The 22,477-nt window shown below is 39.1% G+C and overlaps 1 protein-coding gene across 2 annotated transcripts; it reads right to left on the bottom strand.

The window, feature by feature from the left end:
* Positions 1–2,417: 2,417 nt before the first annotated feature.
* On the bottom strand, positions 2,418–20,980 carry LOC146460204 (uncharacterized). Of its 2 annotated transcripts, XM_085088549.1 has the most exons (9): positions 20,717–20,980; positions 19,741–19,806; positions 18,801–18,918; positions 18,331–18,492; positions 18,145–18,222; positions 16,697–16,764; positions 16,311–16,404; positions 9,226–9,771; positions 4,156–8,985 (listed from the first exon to the last, which is right to left on the bottom strand). In XM_085088549.1, exons 3-9 carry the CDS (start codon positions 18,889–18,891, stop codon positions 4,622–4,624), a joined length of 5,403 nt encoding a protein of 1,800 aa, XP_084944675.1. In that variant the 5' UTR covers positions 18,892–18,918; positions 19,741–19,806; positions 20,717–20,980; the 3' UTR covers positions 4,156–4,621. The 2 variants fall into 2 exon arrangements, with proteins under 2 accessions (XP_084944674.1, XP_084944675.1); XM_085088548.1 differs by lacking the exons at positions 16,311–16,404; positions 16,697–16,764; positions 18,145–18,222; ... (2 more) ...; positions 19,741–19,806; positions 20,717–20,980 and adding an exon at positions 2,418–2,460 and having other exon boundaries at positions 4,605–9,478.
* Between the last annotated feature and the right edge of the window lie 1,497 nt (positions 20,981–22,477).

Genomic DNA, 22,477 nt, shown 5'->3' on the forward strand with positions numbered 1-22,477 from the left:
TCTCTCGCATGGTACACCTCATGTAGTTGTTCAACCTCCTCATTAAGTGCTTTTTCTTCCGCTATTACTGATCTGTAAAGGGGGTTCGTTCGAACCCCCCCCCCCCCCCTCCTACGCGCCTGGATATTAAAGTACTGCTATTAAAAATGACAGTTACAAGCTTTTCTAAAGATGGCCTACGGCTCAGATTTACCGTCAACTGAAGTCACCAACAACAGTTCTATTATTAAAAACTAATCTGGATGTTCACACTAGGCATACTACTGAGTCTACTGATACTCCTGGGCTCAAATAATTTACTAATCAACAGTCTTTATAAAAGTGAGTACTATTAAACAGAACATTAAACAATCTATTGATATAGTTCTGAGTACAACCACTTTGTAGAAAACTACTCCCCCACGGATGATTCAATAGTGAGACTGTTACGTTTTTATATTGATTTGAACTTGTACAAACATAGGTGTCTACTTCAGTTTATATTCATTATTGCTTTTCCAACAGATATGCTTCATTTCCTGAGTTGTTGTTAATATAAAATGCAGATTTCGACCTCAGTATGTAAAACAAATTAAAAGTGGTTAGGAAAATCGCATTAAATAAAATTGAAACAATATTCAATTTCTTCATCTGTTTCTGTGTTGAGCCACTTTCAATTTCCCCTACTAGCCAATTATTGCTGGTGACCACCCCCCCCCCCCCCTCTTTCACTCAATTTTTTTTGGTAGCCCCCCCCCCCCCCTTTAGTGCCATTTTTTTTCTCGTGCCCCCCCCCCCCCCTAAATCCCACCAGCCCCCCCTATGCTCATAAAAAATGAACGGTCCCTAATATGCGGAATTTGAGACAACTTTCAGCCTTGCCTCTGGGATGTGATATCGCCGGATATAATGTGAGTAACGATTGGAGAGAATTAAGAGCATTTTTTTATATCTAGTATTCAGTCGTGTTATCCGGTTGTAATTGAATGAATCAAGTAGTCAGTAACGATGTTGCACTATTCTTCAGTATTTTCGACAAACACACCGAAAAACAAAAGCTTGGTTGGCAAGTGTTTTTATACAGATGGGCATAGAGAGGAATTTTTGTTTCTACTTTCTGGTCATAAATGTATACAGAGGTAAAACAACGGACGCGTTTCATCCATGTGGCGAGTTGAGAAACGGCTAATGTTTACATTTACGTCGGTGCGCGATTTTTTCAGTTTTTTATTGCAGTGGACTTTATTCGTAATATTTAAGGCAAATTCTGTTTTAGGTCACGTAAAAAGGGAGCATTTACACTATCTAGCTTAAAAATAACGGTAGTTTGGAAGTGTAGCATGATATGAGAGACAGGGTATTAATTTCACTGATTTCAAGTTGTTTCCCTGGGAACGACTCTTTCATCTCACTTGAACGGCTCAATATAAACTCGAAAATTTCACCTGAAACGAATCATTTGATGACTTAATGCTAATATGGGGAGCTCTCAAGTTTAAAGCTAGTTATTTACGTGTATTAAAGCATGAAATGAAACCTTGGCTTTTATGTAAAAGCTTCCGTGAACTGTATTGACACGTGCAAAGTTACAGGAGGAACATGAAGTGCTGAAATGGCGAATTGTGTCAAAGTGCATTCCACACATCTCGACCTAGCGCGCTCGCTTTTCACGGGCCAAACTAAATATTTTAACATGATAAATAAGAAAAATTACCCGTTCAAAAAAGTTATTTCATTACCAGTATATTCGTATACCCCCGATGATATGGTCATCTGAAATATGGCTAAAATCACTCTATCTAAGAAATAGTAAACATTGTATTCTTTACGTTGCTAACTTCAAATGAAAGAATGTTCAGGTCGAGATAAAATATAGTTTGGAAGCAAGCAAAAGGGATGTAAAAACGATTGTGAAAGTGTCAACTCGAGAAAACGTTGCCTTGTCTTGAACGAGAGTTTTGAAAATGTACTAATTTGCATAATTTCAATCGGGCCATCGGTGACGTTGAGGCCGATTTCGAACTTTCCTAATTTTTGCCGAAAAAAAAATTGGCTGGAACTTTTGAATATTATTTTTGAAAATAGTTCACCAAAAGGGTCTTTTGGGGCAAATAAAAAAAAATTCGAATTTTCGCTTCTGTCGCCGGATTCTCGAAAGTTACTGACAACGGCTCTTAAACGTAAATCTAAATCTGTCTATTGCCTTGGGCTACGTACAATACGGAAAATATTTATTTAGATTTATGTAATTAGATAAGCAAGTTTAAATGGAGCCTTGACTTACAGTAATTTCATACGAAAAATTATCAATAGTATCCCTATAATACACAGAAACGTTCGAAGAATATTTAGAGTTCAATTCATTAATAATATTTATAGCCCTCATATTATTAGACGGGCTATCAAACGTGTGTGCACCGCTGTATCTGAAGCTTCCCATGTATGTTGTCAAAGTTTTCTCTTGACTCGATTGCTTAGCGTCTGTAAAAGAGAAGGAATGGAAAACATCAACTAAACAAAAAAATCACATTATTGCCCCGTGCCATGTGATGGACACAGATGTTTACCCTGGTAGTTCAAGCTTTGTTCAAAGATTCCTCGAAATTAAAATTCTGACTTTTGTTCCTGTAGACATCGGTAGTGCAAGGGAGGAAAAATTAATGTCAAGGTATTAAAACAATCAACCGATGAATTCGCGTCCCCTCTGGCTATTCCTGCATTCATTCGTTTAAAGTTTTTTTTTTTTTTTTTCCAGACTACTTTTTACAAGCTGTCGTCTACTGAAGTAGTATATTTTCTTTTAGGTTAGAGGTAGGATTACCAGAAACTAACTGGTAATCCTACCTCTAACCCAAAAGAAAATATACTACTTCAGTAGACGGTTGATTGTTTTGAGCTGAAAAGTGTTGCCGGGCCAACGCGACTCCTGCAGTTCGAAAATAGATTTGTAAAGAAGCCCTCAACGGTACCACTGCCTGGCTTAGCTCTGCTTAATGATGTTTATCTTGATCATGAAGGGAAAAACTTAAATATACTGAATAGAGGTTTTCTTAATGATCATTCTGAACCGTTAGGAGAAGTTTTTCATATACCATTGGGTATGCTAGCTCTGTGGCATTTGTTTAGGCTAACCGGTACCAGCTCGGATTAACTCAGACAGCGCATTAATAACTGCTATGAAAACATGGGATCCGTGGATTTTGTAACTCATGATTTCATGTTTATTTACAGTGAGACTGCAGGATGTTCGTTTATCACGTATATGAGAGAGGCCAATAGACCCGCGTCTTTAGGAGACAGCGCTAAATATATGTCATAAATGAAGACATAGGATCCGTGCAATTCGTTACTCGCGATTTCATGCTTGCTATTTATCTGCAGTGAGATTGGAGGGTGTTCGTTCATCTCGATCACGTATATGAGAGTCTTCATAGATTCATCATTGTTGTCTATGCTTTCGAGAGCTTTGGCCTCTTGCAGTTTTTTTTTCTCCGTTGCCTAGTGATAAGTATTATGTTCTTAGAGCTGACATGTATCAGCATTGTTTTGTGGGTAAGCTCGCATCCGGTAGATATTAAAAGCTAAGACAGTCGGTAACTGTCATGCGATTCTCTAGGATGCTTTTAGCGATTTCTTCTGACAAGTGTTCCTGTATTTTTAGGATATTTCTAAATGTACAATGTAACTGGTGTGATTGAAAAAATATCTTTTATCACCATCAGGCTCCTATGAGTCCTATCGCCTCTCTTTTATCATGCACCCGCTCTCGACTCTTTCTCCAGCATTGCATTATCATTGTAGGGGTTTCTAACAAATTTTTGTGGTGGCGCACAGAAACTGGTCTTTGCTGGCTTTCTTAAAAGTTTGTAATAGGCGTATGAACTCGATTTATCCTAATATCGGTAACACAAGGTAAGCCACGTTAAAATACAGTCTTACTTCAACACACAACCTACTCTTGCCAGTGAACACCTCCACAAAAAAAGACAAGTTTAAACACGCTGAATTAGTAAGGTAATATTTTCACTCAAAATCAACCAGTTTAAAATTTGCCAACCCAGCTTATTACGGAGTACTCGGAAGGCTCCCGCTTTGCCATACTCCGTCTCTTCGCTTCTGGTTTATCGTCATCAAAAAAAGGTACGATAAAGCTGGCGATATTTTTTCTCGAAGATATTAGCTATTCAAAGCTACTCTGTAAATTCGAGACTTTTTGAATCCTCTCTCTGGTTACTACATCGCCGGCAACGAAAACGGTTGGCATTCTTCCAAACATTTAGGAGACACATCAAGAGAAATATAGCAAACAGAGCTCGCACGAAACTGCGAGTTCTTGTTTTGACGTCACAAAGCGACTAGTCCCAAGTCCCCAATGACTCGGTCGTGAACCAAGATGGCGTCTTTTTCTACCGATTTTTCGTACTTAAAACAGGGCACCGATAATTGAGGCTTTTTACCGAATCAAACAATTTTTTTTCGTAGAAATGCTGCAACTTATAAGATATCTCATGTAAGCGAAAAACAAATTTGGGGGTAAGGAGCACTTTAACAGCCAAACATTAAACAAAGACACTGTCTTTCACAAAACAACAACAACCACAACATTTGGATAAGAGTAAACTTACATTTTTCAAGCACCATTTCAATTCAAGTGGATGTCATCACTAATTAGTATAAAAGGAGCCCAGTTCCTCACAGCACAGAACTGCTCTGACTCTCGTAGATACTTCATAGCCTGGTGAAGAGCTACACTGGCCGTTTTCCCCTTTCCAAGATGTTGGTAGAAACTCTTCATGAACTCCAAAGTTGCCTGGTCTTCAATTGCCCAAAGTGAAGCCAGAACAGAACGAGCCCCAGCGGCCAAGAAAGCCCGAGCAATTCCGACGACACCCTCAGACTTGATCTCTCCTCTGCCACTATGACAGCAACTAAGCACAACCAGTTTTGCTCGCAGCTTAACAGATTGGACATCCGACATCTTCAAGATGTAGTCCTCTTCTTTAGGACCGTTGTTCCTTGCTTTGGATCTTGAACTTCGTTCGTAATGTTTTTCCCATCCAGGATTTGGCGCCAAAGCAATTTCTCCTGTTTCCTTTCGTCCATGAGCTGCAATATGAACCAAAGAGGCTGAAGGTAGTCGTTTCAACACCTCGTCTTTGGTTGCTTCTGTTCCTGTAAGTGGTGGAATCTTAAGAATTTCTCCTATCATCTCCACTTCGTCTTTGGCATAGGGCAGTTCGTTGAACTTTGGTTTTCTGACATCCCCCAGATATGGGTCTCCGACAAGCAGTGCCTCCTGCACACTTTTGCAGTCCTCAGGGCAATCAGTGATTAGTCTTAAACTGGTCAACGAGGGTACAGTGCGTATGTGGATAGATGTGCTAAGTGCCGAAAATGGAGCCAGGCAAAGGGGACCATCGGGCACAATGATCAATTCGTTACCTTGACACAAGTCTGCAATGGGGCTAATAATTGCATCATGTAATGGTTGTAACGCATTAATGGTGCATTGTGATGGCCCTCCTTGTTTATCGTCATCCTCCTCGTCATTGTCATCCACATCACGATTGTTTAGCTCATCCAATGAACGATTCTCACATCTAACGCGGACTCCAACTTCCATCTCCTTCAGAGTGGTATTTAACAAGACAGTGACTGCATCATCGCACGCTCTTCCCTTTTCCAATTCCTTTTCTCGAAACTGAACTTTGCTGCTTTTGCTGATAACCCAGAAAGTGATTTTGTTGCGCCTGTGCCCCAAGAAAACCGTTTTCGTAGATAACTTGCTTGAGATGTGAGAAATTGTCTCCTTAGGTTCAAGAGACGCTTGTGGGGGCTCTGTCAAACCATAGTGTCTTTTTAAGGCATCAGCTAAAGTTTGTGCTCGACCTTGCTCAGCAGCACACAAGGACTCATCAATTCTTCCCAGCTTCAATAGGCTTTGCCAAAGACCACTGTAAGCACCACGATAAAGGTCTCGAAAACTTATTTTTAAAGCATCTTCACGAGTAATTGAAGCTCTGACAAAATCAAGTATATTTACACTAACTTGATAACATTCGAAAGCTTCCTGAAACTTTCCCAGGTCTTGGTAGGCGTCGCCAAGGTTGCCATAGGTCATACCTTCTTCAGATCTATCGCTTACTTCTTTTGCTAATTTCAGATGCTTTTCATGGTATTCTATGGCCTTTTCGCAGTTGCTCAGGTTCTGATGAGCAATGCCAAGGTTGCCATAGGCCCCACCCTCTTTGGATCTATCGCCTACTTCTTTTGCTATTTTCAGATCCTTTTCAAGGTACTCTATGGCCTTTTGAAAGTTGCCCAGGTTATAATAATCGATGCCAAGGTTGCCATAGGCCATACCTTCGCCAGATCTATCGCCTACTTCTTTTGCCATTTTCAGACCCTTTTCATGGTACTCTATGGCCTTTTGGAAGTTGCCCAGGTTCTGATAAGCTGTGCCAAGGTTAACATACGCCCCACCTTCTCGGTATCTATCGCCTACCTCTTTTTCTATTTTCAGATTCTTTTCATGGTACTCTATGGCCTTTTGGAAGTTGCCCAGGCCTTTATTAGCGTTGCCAAGGTTGCTATAGGCCCTACCTTCTCCGGATCTATCGCCTACTTCTATTGCCATTTTCAGCTCCTTTTCATGGTACTCTTTAGCCTTTTCGAAGTTGCTAAGGCTTTGATAAGCGTTGCCAAGGTCGCCATAGGCCCTACCTTCTTCGGATCTATCGCTTACTTCTTTTGCTATTTTCAGATTCTTTTCATGGAACTCTATGGCCTTTTGAAAGTTGCCCATCCTCCGATAAGCGATGCCAAGGTTGCCATAGGCCCTACCTTCTCTGGATCTATCGCCTACTTCTTTTGCTATTTTCAGATGCTTTTCATGGTACTGTATGGCCTTTTTGAGGTTGCCCAAGCTCTGATAAGCAATACCAAGGTTCCCATAGACCCCACCTTCTCTGGATCTATCGCCTACTTCTTTTGCCATTTTCAGATCCTTTTCATGGTACTCTATGGCCTTTTTGAAGTTGCCCACGCTCTGATAAGCGATGCCAAGTTTGCCATAGGCCCCACCCTCTCCGGATCTATCGCCCACTTCTATTGCCATTTTCAGCTCCTTTTCATGGTACTCTTTAGCCTTTTGAAAGTTGCCCATCCTCCGATAAGCGATGCCAAGGTTGCCATAGGCCCAACCTTCTTCGGATCTATCGCCTACTTCTTTTTCAATTTTCAGATGCTTTTCATGATACTCTACGGCCTTTTGGAGGTTGCCTACGCTCTGATAAGCGTTACCAAGGTTGCCATAGGCCCCACCCTCTCCGGATCTATCGCCTACTTCTATTGCCATTTTCAGCTCCTTTTCATGGTACTCTTTAGCCTTTTCGAAGTTGCTCAGGCTCTGATAAGCGTTGCCAATGTTGCCATAGGCCCTACCTTCTCCGGATCTATCGCCTACTTCTTTTGCTGTTTTCAGATTCTTTTCATGGTATTCTATGGCCTTTTGAAAGTTGCCCATCCTCCGATAAGCGATGCCAAGGCTGCCATAGGCCCTACCTTCTCTGGATCTATCGCCTACTTCTTTTGCCATTTTCAGATCCTTTTCATAGTACTCTATGGCCTTTTGGAAGTTCCCCAGACTCTCATAACCGATGCCAAGGTTGCCATAGGCCCTACCTTCTCCGGATCTATCGCCTACTTCTTTTACCATTTTCAGATACTTCTCATGGTAATCTATGGCCTTTTTGAAGTTGCCCACGCTCTGATAAGCGTTGCCAAGGTTGCAATAGGCCCTACCTTCTCCAGATCTATCGCTTACTTCTTTTGCCATTTTTAGCTCTTTTTCATGGTATTCTTCAGCTTTTTCGAAGTTGCTCAGGCCCTGATAAGCGTTGCCAAGGTTGCCATAGGCCCTACCTTCTCCGGATCTATCGCCTACTTCTTTTGCTATTTTCAGTTGCTTTTCATGGTACTCTATGGCCTTTTGAAAGTTGCCCATCCTCCGATAAGCGATGCCAAGGTTGCCATAGGCCCTACCTTCTCCAGATCTATCGCCTACTTCTTTTGCTATTTTCAGTTGCTTTTCATGGTACTCTATGGCCTTTTGGAAGTTCCCCAGACTCCGATAAACGATGCCAAGGTTGCCATAGGCCTTACCTTCTCCGGATCTATCGCCTACTTCTATTGCCATTCTCAGATGCTTTTCATGGTACTCTATGGCCTTTTGGAAGTTCCCCAGGCTCTGATAAGCGTTGCCAAGGTTGCCATTGGTCATACCTTCTCCGAATCTATCGCCTACTTCTTTTGCCATTTTCAGATCCTTTTCATAGTATTCTTTGGCCTGTTGGAAGTTTCCCAGACTCTGATAAGCGATGCTAAGGTTGCCATAGGCTCTACCTTCTCCGGATCCATCGTTTACTTCTTTTGCAATTTTCAGATTCTTTTCATGGTACTCTATGGCCTTTTGGAAGTTGCCCAGGCTCTGATAAGCGATGCCAAGCTTGCCATAGGCCCCACCGTCCCTGGATCTATCGCCTACTTCTTTTGCAATCTTCAGATGCTTTCCATGGTGCTCAATGGCCTTTTGGAAGTTGCCCAGGCTCTGAAAAGCTTTTCCAAGGTTTCCATAGGCCCTACCTTCTCCGGATCTTTCGCCTACTTCTTCTTTTGCTATTTTCAGTTCCTTTTGATGGTACTCGATGGCTTTGTTGAAATTTCCCATTCCCTGATAAGCGTTGCCAAGGTTGCTATAGGCCCCACCATCTCTGTATCTATAGTCTACTTCTTTTGCTATTTTCAGATGCTTTTCATGGTACTCTATGGCCTTTTGGAAGTTGTCCAGGCTTTTATTAGCGTTGCCAAGGTTGCCATAGGCCCCACCCTCTCCGGATCTATCGCCTACTTCTTTTGCCATTTTCACATCCTTTTTATGGTACTCAATGGCGTTTTGGAAGTTGCCCTGGTTTTCATAAGCGTTGCCAAGGTTGCCATAGGTCATACCTTCTCCGGATCTATCGCTTACTTCCTTTGGCATTTTCAGGTCCTTTTCATGGTACTCAATGGCCTTTTGGAAGTTTTCCAGGCTCTCATAAGCGATGCCAAGGTTCCCATAGGCCTCACCCTCTCCGGATCTATCGCCTACTTCTTTTGCCATTTTCAGATTTCTTTCATGGCACTCTTTAGCCTTTTGGAAGTTGCCCAGGCTCTGATAAGCGTTGCCAAGGTTGCCATAGGTCGTACCATCTCCGAGTCTATCGCCTACCTCTTTTGCAATTGTCAGATCCTTTTCATGGTACTTAATGGCCTTTTTGAAGTTGCCCAGGCTCACATAAGCGTTTCCAAGGTTTCCATAGGCCTTACCTTCTCCGGATCTTTCGCCTACTTCTTTTGCTATTTTCAGATTCTTTTCATCGTACTTAATGGCCTTTTTGAAGTTGCCCAGGCTCTGATAAGCGTTTCCAAGGTTGCCATAGGTCATACCATCTCCGAGTCTATCGCCTACCTCTTTTGCAATTGTCAGATCCTTTTCATGGTACTTAATGGCCTTTTTGAAGTTGCCCAGGCTCACATAAGCGTTTCCAAGGTTTCCATAGGCCTTACCTTCTCCGGATCTTTCGCCTACTTCTTTTGCTATTTTCAGATTCTTTTCATCGTACTCTATGGCCTTTCGGAAGTTGGCCACATTTCTATAGGCGATGCAGAGGTTGCCATAGGCCCCGCCTTCTCCGGATCTATCGCCTCCAAAATAAGGTTTCGTCATGGCTTTTTCTAAGAATGTAGCGAAGTCTGTAGAAATATAAATAGAAGAAAATACTTATTTTACGAAAAGGTTTTAAAGCTTTTTCACACATCCTTCAGGGGAGATGATTAAAATGTCACTTAAAAGCGTGATAATGTGTAAACCTTCAAAAAATGTTAGCCGTCAATCGATACTAAAAAGATTCAGCACTTGTTTCTACCTAATGTACAGGAAATAAAAACTTGAAAGATGAAGGTGTGGCCTATACTGTAAAATACCCCTATAAAAGTTAGGAAAGTTCAGATGTTATCTTGTGTAGAAACTAGTAAGGCATTTCTCACTCAGTTACTTTCCCGGAAAGATCTATTTACGAACACGCACAAGGTTCTATTCAATACTTTTAAGGGCTACATGATCTAGTGGTTGTATAAGTCGACAGGCCAACCTCGCTCATATTGTAAGAAGTCATACAGGCTGTAGATAGTCTTCCCAATCCTGTCTTCTTTTCGTGAAAATTTGGCAGGCTCGTTTATCAAATTTGAACTAGTGACGCAATTCAACATAACATGGTTTTTTTAGGAATTTTGTTTTTGATTATGTGAAAACTTAATTAGGTAAATTAGGTGAAACGTAATTAGAAAACTAAGGTCTCCATTGTGTTTAAAACAGATTTACAAGAATAGGCTATAATTTGGGAGCTTTTTGTTTGTATTTTTGTTGCAAATTTTTGCTTTTAAATGCCACTTTTTCAGATTTTTATAAAAATTGATTCAGTAAATCAGTTTGAATCACCCAAAGGGCCTCGAGTCGAAGAATGTTTTATCGAAATCCCGTCCTTTGCACTGTAAACAGTGGCCCGACACCTTTAATTAATGTAACAGACAAGAGCCAAGGGAGATGCTAAAAACGTCACTAAAAAGCGTGATAATGTCCACAACTTCAATGAAAATATGAGGGTGAAATTTGGACTCCAAAGTTATATGTCAATTGGTGCTAAAAAGATTTATCACTTGTTTCTTATCTAAGGCAAAACGTTATCAATGGTGTTTTAACAGAATAATGTGGAGAAAGTAAACTTTATAATTATGACGAAAGAAAACCCCGGTCGACCTAAATATTGGAGGTGGAATCTAGTGCTAGATTAATTGGTTTAAATTTATGACAGTTTGCGGTTAAAAGAAATTAGTGAAGATCGTGACGTTTTTACTTTTCAACACAGGGAAATATAAAAAGAACAAGAAAACAACCTGCAATTAATTGGCATAAAAATTGTCGGGGAATCCCTTCATTTTATAAGCCCAACAAAACTCATCGTCAGAATATCTAGTCTGAGGCCTAGGTCAAACGTCGAACTTTTCATGAGACGAACCAAACTGAGCGCATTTAGTTCATTATAAGTTCGACATCTGTCTCAGGTAAGTTCGTCTAAATGAGTTTGGATCTAGCAACACGCCTTCTCCGTCTGCTTCAGGCGGAAAGAACGTGTGAGGATCGTCTCGAGACAAACGAGACAAACAATCTTCTCACGAGACGAACTAAATTCATAAGTGAAAAATTGTATGATAATATATATATATATATATATGTATATATATATATATATATATATATATATATATATATATATATATATATATATATATTGAACAAAGGAGAATGGACTACATCTGTTATTGAAACCTTTATTGACCCTATATATAATAGAATAGAATATATAATAGAATAGAATAGAATAGAATATATAATATAATATAATAGAATAGAATATATATATATATATATATATATATATATATATATATATATATATATATTCAGCCTTGTTTGCGGGAAGATTTATCGATGATCATGTCCGTTTTTTGATGAAAAACGACTAACTCTGGAGACGAGAAAAATGGCGTCTTGGAGAAAGAAGTTCCACTTCTCAAATCCCGCGTCAAAGGACGACGAAGACACCAGTAGATCGTGTTTTGATTCGACAAAATACGTCTGTCTCATCTGCAAGTTCCCATTCTGTAACAAGTGTACTTTTGGAGAGAACTTTTCCACTTAAGCAGTCGTCGATTCTGTAAAAGATGAGAACATTCTGCAATATGGAACTTCGCGAACGAAGAATTTTCAATGTCAACAGCGACCGTAACGTGTTTCGCGCCACCTTGTTTTATTGTGAACTGGTTCAACTTTTCTTCACACATGACTTTCTTGAACCACCATGCGGCTCCAGTAGATGGACGTTGATCCATGATCCAGATACATCTTCTCTGGTCATCCTTTCATTGCCAACGGAACTGGGAACCATGGTATAGATCACAATGTATGCTTTGCCTTCAACTTTCCATCCCATGTTTTCTGTATTTGATCGTCCCAACATAATCAAAATGCAACGACCTAAGATGGGTGTGCTCTCTGCCTCCGAATAACTGGGGGGTTATCAGGTGGTGTTTATATTTTTGCTATGGCTTGAAAACGTTTTCAAGCAAAGCATTATGACATGGTTCGCTTTGCAAACTTTCACAGGCTCGGGACCCAACGTGGTCTTCTCACACTTGTCGTTCTCAACCCAACTAATATATGGAGGGCGAAAATGTGTTCACAGTTCATAATGCACTAACGTCTTGGTGTACAGGTGTTTGCTAGTGTCTGGGAGGTTTGTGGGATGAATCCTGGTGTTAAAAAGGGCGACCAGTCTGTACGACTCCCTGGTGCATGTTTCAGTCTTATCAGAATTTTGCTCGCACGAGTATGTCCTTCAGAGCATGTTCTCCTTTGTGAAGGACACAACCCTCTTAGTTGGTCTGCGTCTCACTCGGAAAAGGAGATAATAATCTCATCAAAGTTCTTTGCTCCCTCCCAGTACAAGGAGACTTGATTCAACTATGTGGTTTGCCCTTAGTCGCTGCTTTACATAAGCACTCTCCTTATCCTCCGGTAGTAGAGGGATGCCTTCAAGCACAGGCACATATGACTGCCACCTCTAGTGTGAAGGTTGCGCCCTTAAAAAACTCAAAAAGATTGGCGTTTCAGGTCCCTTGCCTTTTCAATGTCACCCCACGACTTATCTGGTCATTCGCGTAGAGGCATTTACATAGTTCAGCTACTTCATGAGGTTTCGGTTCTTCCTACGTGTACAAGGGGTAATCGTTTACACCACCCAGCTGACGAAAAGGAGATGGTGCAAGGTCAAACGAGGCTCTTTTAAATCGTAATGTCTTAATGTTTGGATGTTCTCCTGGCATCTGATTAAGCCGTAAGGTATCACGCGCTTGTCAGAGAGTTCTTCCACAACTGCTACGGGATGCTACGGCAACTTAAAAGCAGATTGCACAAATATTTGTGCAACGAAGGCCCTAGGAATAAACTCCCTGTGCTGGGTGTCAGCTGCGTCCACAACACCTTCAGCTTTTTGCCCTTGGATGACTTCCACTCATGTCCGTTCCATCTTCCTCGTCAGATTTTTTAGTCTACAAAGATCTCCTTGCTCATTAGAAGGGAGTGGAGAGTGGTTGCCCTGCTACAGCTTCTCATTGGTTGCCAATTAGTTGCCTAGTGTCAGTTTCATCCGAAAGTACAACCCAGCGACCAGAAAAACCTGGAAGCCATAACAAACTCACTGTCCTTGTGGTGGGCTTTAATGAGAGTAGATTTTCGTCAATTTTCGCACCGGGGGTTTTCCAGGATACGGTGTTCTCCTTGCTTTAAACATGTCAACTTGTTTGGCCTTAATATCCGTTGGTCATTTTCCTAACATCTCCAACAACTTGACAGAAGTATAACAACTAGATGAAACATAATTTAACAACACACAACATTCAATTCCATCACTCTTAACAACACAAGAGGATAAATGAATATAAATATTTGAAAGATATATTTTGAACTGCAGATGAAAGATCAAATAGAAGAAAGATCCTCGCAGTTAGTATGCAACTTAAGCAGCTGCGAAGAGATAAACCTGAAAAAAAATTCAGGCTTGAACAGGATTCGAACCCATGACCTCTGCGATGACGGTGCAGTGCTCTATCAACTGAGCTATCCCAGCGTTGTCCTAGGTTGCTTCTTTGGCTGTCAGCAGTGGCTATCCTTGCTTCCTCCACAAAGAACCGAAGAGCAACATCATCATTGGAATATAAAACTACACTCTGATCACGAGAATCTTGTTGAAAATAACGTTTCTTGTTCTGACAATATTTTTAGCCAGTTTTGTTTTTTAAAAGACGTTTGGGTATTTCATAACCAGCGTTAAAGTCGGCCTCTGTCGATTGCTTATTTGTGCTATTTCTAGGATCAAGTAAAGTGACTTACGTATGTTTACAGGATCTTTCCCTTCGCCTTTCCCTCAGGTCAAATAATGGTCCACAGGCCAACCCCGGTAGTTTGGAAGATAGCGTTTTTGTTTACGAAAACCAAATGATACGCGAACAACTGCGTACCTTTTCGAGTTCCTGCAGAACTAGAAAAATTTAGCCAAAATCTAAAGAAGAAGACACCTTTGATAAAGTTTGAGTCGTTCTTGTTCCTTATTATAAAATTGGCATTCACTTGTTAGTTTTCGAAAACAAATTGTACCCTGCGTTTTTGGGTCTACAATATACTTTCCGTCGTCTGTGTTATGAGTCTGCGATTGAATGCGCAAGGGCCTCCAAATATCGACCTAAATGGACAGTAGTAGTTTTCCTAGTTATTCAGATAGATCGAAGAGCAAGATGAAATGCTTGTAATAAAAAAATAAAGTAAACAACATTTATTTACCCTCAGCAGTCTTTACAGCACAAGTGCCAGTGGGGCCGAGCATTCAACTTCACAAAGAAATAATTTAAATTGAAAATAACTTGGTTAAAAATCTCAACTGGCAGGAGGCAGACCAGCTGGCTATTTACAAGTGCGGCCGAGGAGTTGTACTTAGGGTAACCAAGAAACAACTTCAGCTAGCTTTGAACAGGACTAATTGTTCAATTTATACGTTGACCTCTAAAAATCTTAAAGACTAAGAACACTGGTGAGAGTCGTACTGCTTTCCTCGATGATGAATTTGTTATTCACAGTAATTTAGCTGCTATAAAAATAAGCTGAACGCACTTCTCTGGTATATTTTTGTGTACATGTGTTATCCTTTTACACCTAATTCCTTTACCTTATAAAGACCCCGGTACTTTGAACAGGCATCAAATCAGATCTATACAAGTCGACATTGTTTACATAAGTCTATCAGCAAACAAATATTGTTATCAGAATAGCCTAAAATTCGTGTCAGCATGTTAATTCAATATGCCGCTCGCTCGCTGGCGTGAGACATGGAGAAAGGGAAGTCACTATGCACTCAAAAGTGAGATGCACGGATAATTCTTCCTCCTAGCGTCTCTCGCCACTCCCATTTCTTATAGATAACACTTGGGACGAAAAAGTATATTTTTTTAAACAATATAATACTAAAGCTTCTGTCAGTAGACAGAAAAATTGTCCAAAACTTATTTAAAGTGATAAACTAGGTGAGAGAAATACTCATAAAAACAAATGTCTTGGGGGGAAGTATTCATGTAAAACATTTCTGTTTATGGTTTTGGCGTTTTAGACTACCGATTTGTAAGTTTTGAGTTTTGTTGATTTGCTTATGGCAAAAATGTTCCCATTTCATGCCTCCTAGTATCATTCATTAATCTCCCTCATGGCAACTGATATTTGGAAAGACCTTCCAACTCCTTTAAAAAAACTAATACAAAGTATGTTTGCTTTTCCGAAACTTTTATTATACGTTACTTACTGACAGAACAACGAATGAACTAGTGTTCTTTTATGATGACCTCGTAACATATGTTAACATTTTACAATTAATAAGTTCTTCCTTCCTTTTGCTTTTTCATTTTTTTTTTTTTTGGCCTGCTATCTAGAACCTAAATTAGCCAGTGAGCTAACAAGATAACCAAATGGTTCATTTAGCTTCCCTGCTTACACGTTATTTTAACTAATAATTAATTTAATTCTATATATATCACCACTACAAGGTTGTAAGAATCAACCATGTACATTGACAAAAAGCACAAATAAAAGATTATTATTATTATTATTATTATTATTATTATTATTATTATTATTATTATTATTAACATCATCATCATCATCATCATCATCATCATCATTATTATTATTATTATTATTATTATTATTATTATTATTATTATTATTATTATTATTATTCTTTGGTCGTGTGATAGTCATTTCAATTCATCCAAGTCAAATCGGTCATAAATTCGATTGCACTCGACCAATTCAGCTTAACCCAGAGGTTTGCTTTCATATTCTAATAAATAGATGCAAAGTCAAGCCATTGAACATCATTTTATGAAATTCAAGTTACCAACAAAGACATTCTAGCACCAAAATTCCAGTGCGAAAAATTTACCATTATACCGTCTCCGTTTGAAAGAAGAAGAAAGCTTTAAGAAACTGCACTGCATGGACTCTGAATTTTCGTAAGTCTTTCTAGTTTGATACGCGCGCCTTTAGAAAAATTCACAAACTTTTTGACATCTTAATGTGTCTCCATCAATGTCCAGTGTTTCCATAATAGCTTATAAGACATTATATTCACCTGCATCTTCCCCTCCGTTTGTATCTCGCAGCTTGTTGTATTCATTGACGGACGTCCTCCTTAGTTCCGCCAATTTCTGGTTATTCTTGTCAATCTTACATTGGTCAAGATTTAAAACACGCATGTTGGAAAAGAAATAAAAGCTTACACATTCTTTAAACTTTTTGCCTGTTTTTCTTTTATGATTCTTTCACTTTGTACCTTTATTTTATTCATGGAAATTTAAAGTCAACAGCGAAATTGGACTGAATTATCAAGAAAACTAAATAATTTACTTTTTGTAATAAGACTTTAGCAAGAAGGTACGCACACAAAGGCACGAAAGACTATCGTTAAGTGTGAACATGACAAATATTTTCCATTGAAGCATCTGTAGTGAAGGATACTGCCAATCCCTTTTCACACCACGTGATGGCTTCCTCAAACTGATTCAGCTGAGCACATGCACTTGCTCCTAATAAAAAGAAAACGTTAAATTCGGCATAATTCTTGGCTTATTTAAGAAGGCTAAATGCCCATTGAAGAATTACATAAGTAAGAACCTCTTTTTAATATTACGTTTCCAAACAATCGTTCCTTGTTACTTTGCAATGAGCAGTGTTTATTTACAATCGGTAAGTTCAGAGGAAACAAAAGGATATCAAGGATGTTGATAGTGTTTGGACAAAAACATTCCAAAATTGACAGTAAGTACCCTTCCTCAAAATAAATATGCTCTGATTACACCAACGGGAATATTTCTACTGAATTCTTGCGCATAGAGCAACCTCTAAAAGGTCATGTTACTGAGGTCTCTAAAACAAATTTGCTATATTTTTCTGCCACAAAAACTGCTATCTTTCCTTACTATTAAAATGCAGTTTGAATGATACAGAAGTTTCTTTTTCCCTGACCCACACATTTCAATTATTATTAATTTGTCGGTTAGCGACTAACATGTAATTAAGAGACCATATCATGCAACACCAATACCTCCTTTTTTTTCAACTGTTCATCAAATTGTTACAAATCATTACAAAATCATTACAAAAGCACGATTTATTATTTAATCATAGCAACGGTGATCTTTTCACGTGTGAAGATAACATGTTATTTTCACGTGTAAAGCTATCATGTTTTCGGGCGAAAGCTCACCTTGTATTTCATTGGTGTTTACAGCTGTTTCGACAAAGGTTGTCCGATAGAAAGCGTAAAAGTGTACGCGACAATGCCGAAAGGTAGTCTGGGAAATACCCAATAAATTTCAATAAAGGCTCAAAATCCATATTCCACGCCATCTCAAGTACGTTCGACGTGGAGTACCACAGAGATATCTGAATTTGGGCACCTAATTTTCTCTAATCTAAATTAGCGACCATGTGAACTGAATAAACAACCTATTCTATTTGCATAAAACTACTGCGCAATATATGTATCCTATTAGTATAATTATGACAATTATGATTACTATTATGATTATCATTATCATTATCATTATCAACCTCCTTCACGGTAGTGATTTCCTTTGTTTTTTCTTTATGAATTATTAATGAGTTTGAGAAGTTGAGGTAAAAACACTAAATTACTTGTGTGCAACATTCATGAAAACAGCGCCTTTTAAATGAGATAGACCATTCCCTTATCTACATAGGAAACTACGAAACATATTTTTTAAACGGATCTAACATTTTAGCGGTGTAGCAATTCCGAAATATATGTCACTGTAACGTTATCCCCGTCCCAATAAAACTAGTGATATTGACCGTCTTTGCATTCTTATCGTTTGTGAAATCATTATTTTACTGTAGATATTTTAAATGTTTACATAATGATTTTGTATTTAAGTAACTCCTACCTCTGAAGATCGCTTTCAAATAAGATGGCTGTAAGGAACAGGCAACTTTCGCATCAATCAAGGAATCAGTATAGTTTCCTGTGAAAGAATAAAGTATGAGGAGAAAGCTAGCATATTGATGCGGGTTCAATTGAAGAACCCATTGTATTTTGATAAACCAATTTAAAGTTAACAAAAACTTCTCACCCAAACAAAAATAAGCTTTTGCTCTGTTGCTGTACAGTTGGGCTTTCAGTTCCTCATCCTTGCAGTTTACTTTAATTCCTTCCGTGTAGAAGTAGATGGCGTTGTTGAAATCTTTCTGTCTGTAACTGTTATTACCCTCATTTTTGCAAACCTCTGCTCTTGCTAAAATGAAGCAAATTAAAAAGATAATGTATAAGTAGATTGCCTGCAGGGCAACGGCGTTTCGTTGTGAACGACACTTTTCTTTGAGTTTCTTTTAGTGCACCTGTGTAAGAAACGAACGGCGCAGCTTAACACAATTGTAAACGTTTTGTTAAATTGACCCTTGGATAAATTCTTGCACGTACTTTCAAAACGCAGTGAACTGGCACGAGTCGCTCCAGCCTTATAGTTAGCCACACCAGGAAAGGATATTCGAATTTTGTTGCTTTTAAATATTCTGGTAAAAAGAATCAAACTTTTCTTCTCACCTCTTAAAGTGCCGTCATCAAAATCCAATGTCTCCTCACCAGCTGGTGTGACGTCATTTTCACTTGCAGCTTTAATTTGACTCTGCGCCATGAATGCTGGGAGTTCGGGCTAAAAACCCTATGAATCAAGAGTCAATAAAAACTTCTGTTTAAGAAATATTTTTGTGTATGTTAAGATTGCAAAAAAAAAATTGAAGAATAAAGACCAGTACGCTATTTTCTTTTCGCCTCATTCACCCTTGGGAAAGAACAAAAAGATTAACAAAGGCTATTGATTACTTTAGATCGGTACCAGCCCAGTTGCAATACCCAGGTTTGGAAACCAAAGACATGCAAACTATATTATGGCGCGGGCCGCAAGGCTCCTTTGTTTATGATTGAATTGTATTTCTTTTAACTTAAGTCTAACAATATGTAAATCCATTTTATATTAATTTTAAGATGGCTGAATAAAGCTTATTATTATGACGACGTTTTGGAGAAATAAGCCTTATTCCAAAATGGCTTCCATTTTAATATTCTTTCGTTTGCATTCAAATTAGCCCTTCTTGCCTCGTTCAAGATAAAATATTCTTTTGATATTTAAGCTTAAGAACGAGGTAAGAATGGCTAATTTGAATACCAACAAAAGAATATTGAAATAGTAGCCACTTTGGAATAAGGTTTATACAGGAGAAAGAAAAGACGTTTCCCCGACACTCCTTGAGTTTTACTAAGCAGGATAACTCCATGCACGGTTTGCGTTTTGCTCGCGTTTTACTCCTTCCGTAATTTTTTTAAACAATTTTAACCAGAAAAATTAAACAGTGTGTAGAGTAATAGCTTGTACCCCGGTTCCTGCAATTTCGTCTATTTTTGACCGATTAAGAAAATCTGTTATTAAACTTCCAAGAATAGGCTAGTGGACGTGAATTCTATCGCCAGAATACAACTTGCTTACCGAAGTTTCCATAAAAAACCTCTTCTTAATGTTCCTCTGAGTGGATAACAAGTGATCGTAGGAGTCCTGAAACAGAAATATTTGGCAATTATTGTGATTTGCTTTTGTCATCTTTAACTGATGAGTCGATTCGAGTGGTCGTATTATATTTGGCGAGAATTTATGACAGAGCAACAGCTGGGCAGTGCGAAAGGAGGCGTTTGTTGAATTTACGAGGTATGGGATAATGTTATTATATGTTGCTAATAAGAACCTCGATATTACTGGGCCAAATTAAGTACAGTGGGCGAAGTGATGCGGTACAAATAACTACATGTAAGCAATGTTTGTAAGGGGAAATTCAACTATATCAAAGTTCATCCGTCTAAGACCATCCATGGCTTTTAGGGAATCAAACGCTATTAAAATGGCTTTTTTTTTTCATCTCCTTGAAAATCCTTTTTAGTCTGAAATTGGAAAGTTTAATTAGAAGACAAACAACGAAAGGTTTTGACCTTTTGCTGTTTGTCTTTCAATATAATTTACACTGCAATATTCAAAATTACTTTGACGGCACAATAAACTGTCATCGCTCGTTTTAATCTATTTTATTTTAAATGATAGCAAAGAATTCCAATACCTGTTATAATTGAAAACTTCCTTTGTCATCGAAAACGCTCAAAAATATCTCTTTTCTGAAAGCGTGAGGTAAAGTTTGTTTTGTACTGTTTTCCGCACAGTCACGCAATTTCTGTCGATAATACTTCGCATCGGTTTTTTCGTTATCCATTTTTCTTCTATACTGTTTCAATAAATTAGACCCACTCCACTAATTTTCATAAAGCCTCTGACGCTGGAAGCTTAAACCTAAATGCTACTCTATACACAGGCAAGCTCTGTTTTTTGAATATTTTTCCTCGACAAGCCTTCTCGCTTGAACCAGAAGTGTTATCAAGGGAAAACGTGCACATTTTCTCGTACACAAGTTCAAACTAACCTTACTGTGATGTGAAAACTTGCTTTGGTGAGCCGGCTACCGCTAACTTCGTTCCCGAACTGTGAGATCACAGCTCCAGAGCTGGGAAATCCGTTGAAGACTACATTAATTTACCAACAAAGTTATGTCGTTCTCGGTTTCCGCCCCCGTTCAGTAAAACAGTGGTGACGTTTGGCTGGCCTTGCGTGATTCTCGGAAAGCAATAGGTTGTTCCCCGAGGAAATGAGTCAGTAAATTTTACTTCGGTTTCAGGTCATATGATTGTCATATGACAGGACGTTGTATAAACTGGAAAGATATGTTAGTCATGTGAATTATGTGAAGCATCACATACGGGCCAACATAAGAGAACTATACAGGCCCGCAAATGATCCCTGAACGGGAAATGATGCCCAAATTTGACCGCAAATGATCCCCGGACGGGAAATGATACAAAGACAGAATGGAATGGACTCAAATTTGGACAGTGGATTTAATCTCTATACACTTCTTTTTTTTTTTCTTAATAACACCAGTCATTATATCAAACTAACTGCACGCAAATTTCACAACTTTTAAAATTATAATGTAGCAGCTCAGTGCAACAGAACAATTTGCCTATAAACTGGAACATACATGTACAGTATATAAACAAATTTACTTATGCCATTACAACGCCTAAAATGTACACGAATTGTACGAAACTCTTCATTTTTCAAATAGGGCTAACAATACGAAATAAATTTTAACAGTACAACTACAAAAAAGTTTACTGGAACAGACCAACTTATTCGAATGGGAAAGCCCCCTCAGAACGCATTACAATTTCGCACTGATGTAGTAAGCTTTCCCCGAACTTACCCAGCCACTCTCATCCCGAACGCATTCACTTTAGAGAGTTCGTGAATCATGGTGGGCGGGAGACGTACCTTGGACGAATGTCCATGGACGGCGCTGATTATGTTGCCTTAGTAGGTCTGGTGAACATTCGCGATATTAAGGATGCTGTGGTGTCTAGCTTGGGAGGAGGCCTACATAAAATCGAACCAAGTCAAAACGAAGCTGATTTCGACAGCATTGCTTTGGTGGGCCATGAAGCGGAAAGCGATTTCCATAGCCTTCAGCAAATGGACGCGAAAACAACAGATGTACTCGAAGAATTGAAATTGAAGTATGGAGACGGGCGAATTACTGAGTATCAAATTTTCCCAAAATGCGGAAAAAATTGACAGATATTCCCAAGGCGTCTATGAGGGAGACATAGTGTGTTTTGTGAAAATTGTTTAAAGAAAGACTGCGTTTCCAATCAGCAGCAAAATGAAAATGAAAGACAGAATCAGCATATTACACGATACAACGAGCGAACTATCCGCGGGTTTAGAAGCGATGAACCAAGAAATGAAAACAGTAAAAGAAACCTTGGTAAAGGAAGCTGATGTAGTACAAGTAGAACTACTCGAGAAGAAACTAGAAGAAATGGAAAACCGCTCTAAGAGAAATAATATTGTGATCTGGAACATTCCAGAAGGTGTCGAAAAGGACTCGTCCTGCTTAGCGCTGGTAACTTCGATCTTGACGGAACATATGGGCTTAGAGGAGATAGAAGTAATGCGGGCCCACCGCACCCGCGCCAATATCAAACAACGGCAAAATTTCACAAGCGGGGCTCCTCTAACAAGGCCAGTCCATGTATATTTACTAAGATATACCGCCAAGGAATACATCTTGCGTAATGCTGCCTCTAAATTAAAAGAGAATCCTTTCCATGAAGCAAATCTATAC

Source organism: Pavona decussata, unplaced genomic scaffold (assembly GCF_977016875.1).
Source record: "Pavona decussata unplaced genomic scaffold, jaPavDecu1.1 SCAFFOLD_214, whole genome shotgun sequence".
NCBI lineage: Eukaryota > Metazoa > Cnidaria > Anthozoa > Scleractinia > Agariciidae > Pavona > Pavona decussata.

Coding starts and splice junctions, on each gene's coding strand:
- LOC146460204 (XM_085088549.1), bottom strand. CDS start 18,891: ATGGCGCAGAGTCAAATTAAAGCTGCAAGTGAAAATGACGTCACACCA. Junction 16,405..16,696: donor GGTGTGAAAAGGGATTGGCA/GTATCCTTCACT, acceptor GACCAATGTAAG/ATTGACAAGAATAACCAGAA. Junction 9,772..16,310: donor AAACGGAGGGGAAGATGCAG/GTGAATATAATG, acceptor ATATTTCTACAG/ACTTCGCTACATTCTTAGAA.